The 3,960-nt window shown below is 29.6% G+C and overlaps 1 protein-coding gene across 1 annotated transcript in view; it reads right to left on the bottom strand.

Annotated features, from left to right (window-relative positions):
- The window catches only part of LOC119666866 (DNA repair endonuclease XPF-like), a 3,648-nt gene extending 3,330 nt beyond the window's left edge, over positions 1-318 (bottom strand). Inside the window, exon 1 of the mRNA XM_038076144.1 lies at positions 292-318. Within this exon, the coding sequence (XP_037932072.1) occupies positions 292-318 (27 nt within the window). The remainder of the gene's footprint in view (positions 1-291) is intronic.
- Positions 319-3,960: the final 3,642 nt, after the last annotated feature.

The raw sequence follows: 3,960 nt of genomic DNA, 5'->3' as shown, positions 1-3,960 counted from the left end.
AGTGACAGTTCCAGATATTAAGAAATATAGTGTTTATACTTCTAATGAAATTTTTGCAATTAAACATGAAGGCTATGTCTAGTCTTCATTATACAAATAAGAATTAAAATGTTTTAAAAAATAATTTATTTGTAAGTCCTAATATATGTTGACGTTTGAAGAAGAAATATTGTAATAATTTTGTAATATGTCCATGTTAAAAACAAAACTATTTTATGTATGTGATTATATTTGTAAACTTATTTTAAATGTAATGTAATAAAATTGAATTTAAAATTGAAACTTACTTACTATAGTCCTTAAATCACAATGAATCATAGGGTATTAACTTACTTGCTATGATCCTTAACTTACAATGAATCATAAGGTCTTAACTTACTTCCTTACTACTTGCTTAGCTTAAAATGAATCTAGGGTATTAACTTACTTACTTACTTACTTACTATGAACCCTTAATTTACAATGAATGATAAGGTCTTAACTTACTAACTTACTTACTATGAACTCTTAATTCACAATGAATGATAAGGTCTTAACTTTCTTACTTAACTCACAATGAATCATAGGGTCTTGACAATATATCTCTTATCGCTTCAATCACATCTACTTAAATACTTTCATCGCAGCTTCTATTACAATTTAAAATTACGATTTGACTACTGACTCAGACAAAAAAAATTTCTGTGGGTTCTAATGTAGCATCTGTCTTGCTCACTTGATTGATACATTTCTTACATAATGTTTAGTCAATTCATTGCTTCTTTCGAGACTTAAAGCCGATAATCATCAAAATAATTGCTATGTACATTTTTTTATACAAAATTATTTAAATAAGTTTTGTTTTTCTAGTATTCCCTTAACTGCAGTCAATTTGGTCAATTATGTCAAACATTATTGTATGGGAAGTGGACCTAATTGATACACAATTAGCGATTGAATTGCGAAAATACGTTAATTGATATTGTATTAACGTATGGTAAAATACCGTCGATTTCTCTATATAGCATAATTTCATTAAAGTATGAGATCAGTTGAACATGTACATGCATTTGTTAAAAAATATTATCTTTTTATAATAGAAATTCATTGACTACCTACAATTATTTAAATATTGATAACAAAAAAAAATTTTCTTCGATGGATAACCTCAAATCAAATAATGCTATGTCGAACCTTTAATCAACTTGAAATAGATTGCAATAAATTTGATAGGACAATACAAAAGAAATATTTGGAAATTATAGACTGATATGCCTAATCAATGGCGTAACCAGCTCAATTTTTTATCAATCTACTGAATAATATGAGGTACAAGCCTCCTCAATTTCTGTCCCCTTATCTGGGCGACATCGTCCGTGCCTCTCCTGTAATCCCGCTCTACAATCCTGATCCTGATCAGAAAAGACTCAGAAGTACAACTCAGTTCTAGTTATGGTCCTAAATAATTGTTGAAGTGACATATATTACACAGAGACGTTGCTTTTTGTTTGTGTAGTTCGTTTAGGAGGTGGTGAACGGTACTTTTTCGTCACAATTGGCGAGTGGCTCTGGGATATAGTCCGACAAATCTTGGAAATATAATACTTTATAAAATAAAGTCTAGCTTAAGGACATTAACGGAACTTTTGCTTCACAGGAAAAATAAGTCAATAACTAAAAAGTAAGTAAATAGTAGATACACTCCTCTCTCTCGCCATCTCATTAAAAACAAGGCAAGTAAGCAAATAATTTTGTTATTTAAAAACCGTATACCCAGCGGCTATATAATTTTGTTTATTGGTTACAATTTAATAATGGTGAATAACTTAAAATAGACAATTATATTCTTAACAATCATTTTATACTTATTACAATAACATTACACATACAACATAGAGATTAGACAAGTCATAATGATAATACATACAATCAGTATACAATCTTTAACTTATCTATTACAATTTATGATATATACTTGTTCCAGAACTTTTCTAACCAATTCTTTTATTAATAATATTTTTAAGAGGAATAAATTTGTAGGGCTCTTTATCGGAAGAAAAAGAGCTAATCTATTGCTAATCTATCTAAAATTTTCAAAATTTTTTCATATTTTTTACAATTACACGTTTCCGCATTAGCTTTATTTGAACCCATACAGTTTCCAGAGTTATGAGCAACGGATTGTTCAAGCGCATTATCACTATTGGTACATGTGATGTCCTTAGTAGCAGCATTTGTGTTTAGATTCTCTGCGTTCACCTTTCCATTAAGTTCATTCTCTTCATGTATTTGAGACATTACTAATTCATTTTTCTTTTGCTCTTGTTTTTCGTTTAATTTGCCATTTTGCTTTAAGATCAATTTATCAATATAGAACTCAACATTTTTCTTAGTAATTTTTTCGTTATAGAAGCAACTATTGGAACAATCACGATTGGTTTTAGGTACATGTGAAGAGTGGGGCCCTACGCATACACCGGACCTTAATGGTGTACTACTTATTATAGTTGCTTTATTGTGCGTACTTGATGGTCTGTTGGATTTTGGAGTTGGTACACCCATTTTTTTGGCACATGTTTCAATAGAGCTACCTTGTTCTTCACATTCTTTAATTTGATCAAATTGCATTAAAAATGTTATCAATTCATGTTTCTTCTCTGCTTCTTTTCTGGTTAACACTTGATTCTGATTTAATATCAATGTGTTGATATACATATTAACATTTTCAATAGTTATTTTATTATTATAGAAACTATTTGTATGACGTTCGTACGAATTGAAGACTTGAGATACACTACATAATAAGTTAGGTGAGTTATTTATTATAGTCGAGTTTTTTACCATAAATGCACTTTTTGTTATAGACGAATTACTTTTTAGAGGTGAATTACTCACAGCATTTGAATTATAACTTGCAATTGATTTCTTAACCGGAGTTGAGGAAGCTCTAGCTACTGGCATACGACTTATAGTTGATTTATTGGGAGAACTAATTGCATTATTATCAGACATTTTAATACGATTTGCCAGTGTGTTATTATAATCATGTTGTTTAACAGAATTACATTTTTCACTAGCTTTATGTTCCAGTTTATTATGGTCTTTAATCCCTTCATCTCGTTGGTTTAATTTTACATGTTCAATTTCTTTCTCCAAATGTTCACTCGTTATTCTATTGTTATGGCATCTGATTTTAGAACTGCTTGAGCATTTCGTTTTAGGCGACGAGTTAGTTTTAACAGTAGAGAGAGATTTCACACTATTAGTTGTCTTTGTCGATGTAGCTAATTTACTCGCTGGAACTGTTTTTTTCTTTAAGTGGTTCGTTATCGTAAAAAAAGTCGGTCCAGGTGAATAATGAACCATATTTTGTTTATCTATAGATAGAGTTGAAATTTCATTATTTGTTAAATGACATTCTTTTGATTTTTCCTGCAAATGTGCTAAATACATAGTCAATTCAATTTTTTTCTTTTTTTGCTTTACAGTTAAATCGCTCGCTTTATTTAATATCAACTCGTTAATATATTTACCAACATTTTCACTAGTTATTATTTCATTTAAAAAGTCATTTTCAGAACTGTTATTGGTTAAGGGCAAATTTTTCTGTTTAGTTCCTTGGAACTCTAAATTTGTTGAACAACTCGTTGTACTATTAACTGGTAATTTAGACGAATTTGTGCTCTTTCCGTAACCATTTGTTAAATATTCTGTTAATTGTCCATTGTTGTTTAATTTGAATTCGTCAATCGGATTTTTAATATTCTCACTAGTTTTAGTATTGAAAATAAAACTAGTTTGGGTGTTGCTATCGGTTGTAGTTTTTTGAATCATATTATTTGCTTTAGTCGGATTCATTGGTATAGTTAAAGTTTTTGATGCAGTCGACCTACTAGTTGCAGTTGTTAAGTAACTAGCTCCAGTTAAATTACTCGTTCGAGTTAACTTATAGACTGCAGCTTGTTGTTCTGAGATCGTTGG

Source organism: Teleopsis dalmanni, chromosome 1, assembly GCF_002237135.1.
Source record: "Teleopsis dalmanni isolate 2A chromosome 1, ASM223713v2, whole genome shotgun sequence".
Lineage (NCBI taxonomy): Eukaryota > Metazoa > Arthropoda > Insecta > Diptera > Diopsidae > Teleopsis > Teleopsis dalmanni.
This window is presented reverse-complemented; position numbering and strand designations above follow the sequence as displayed.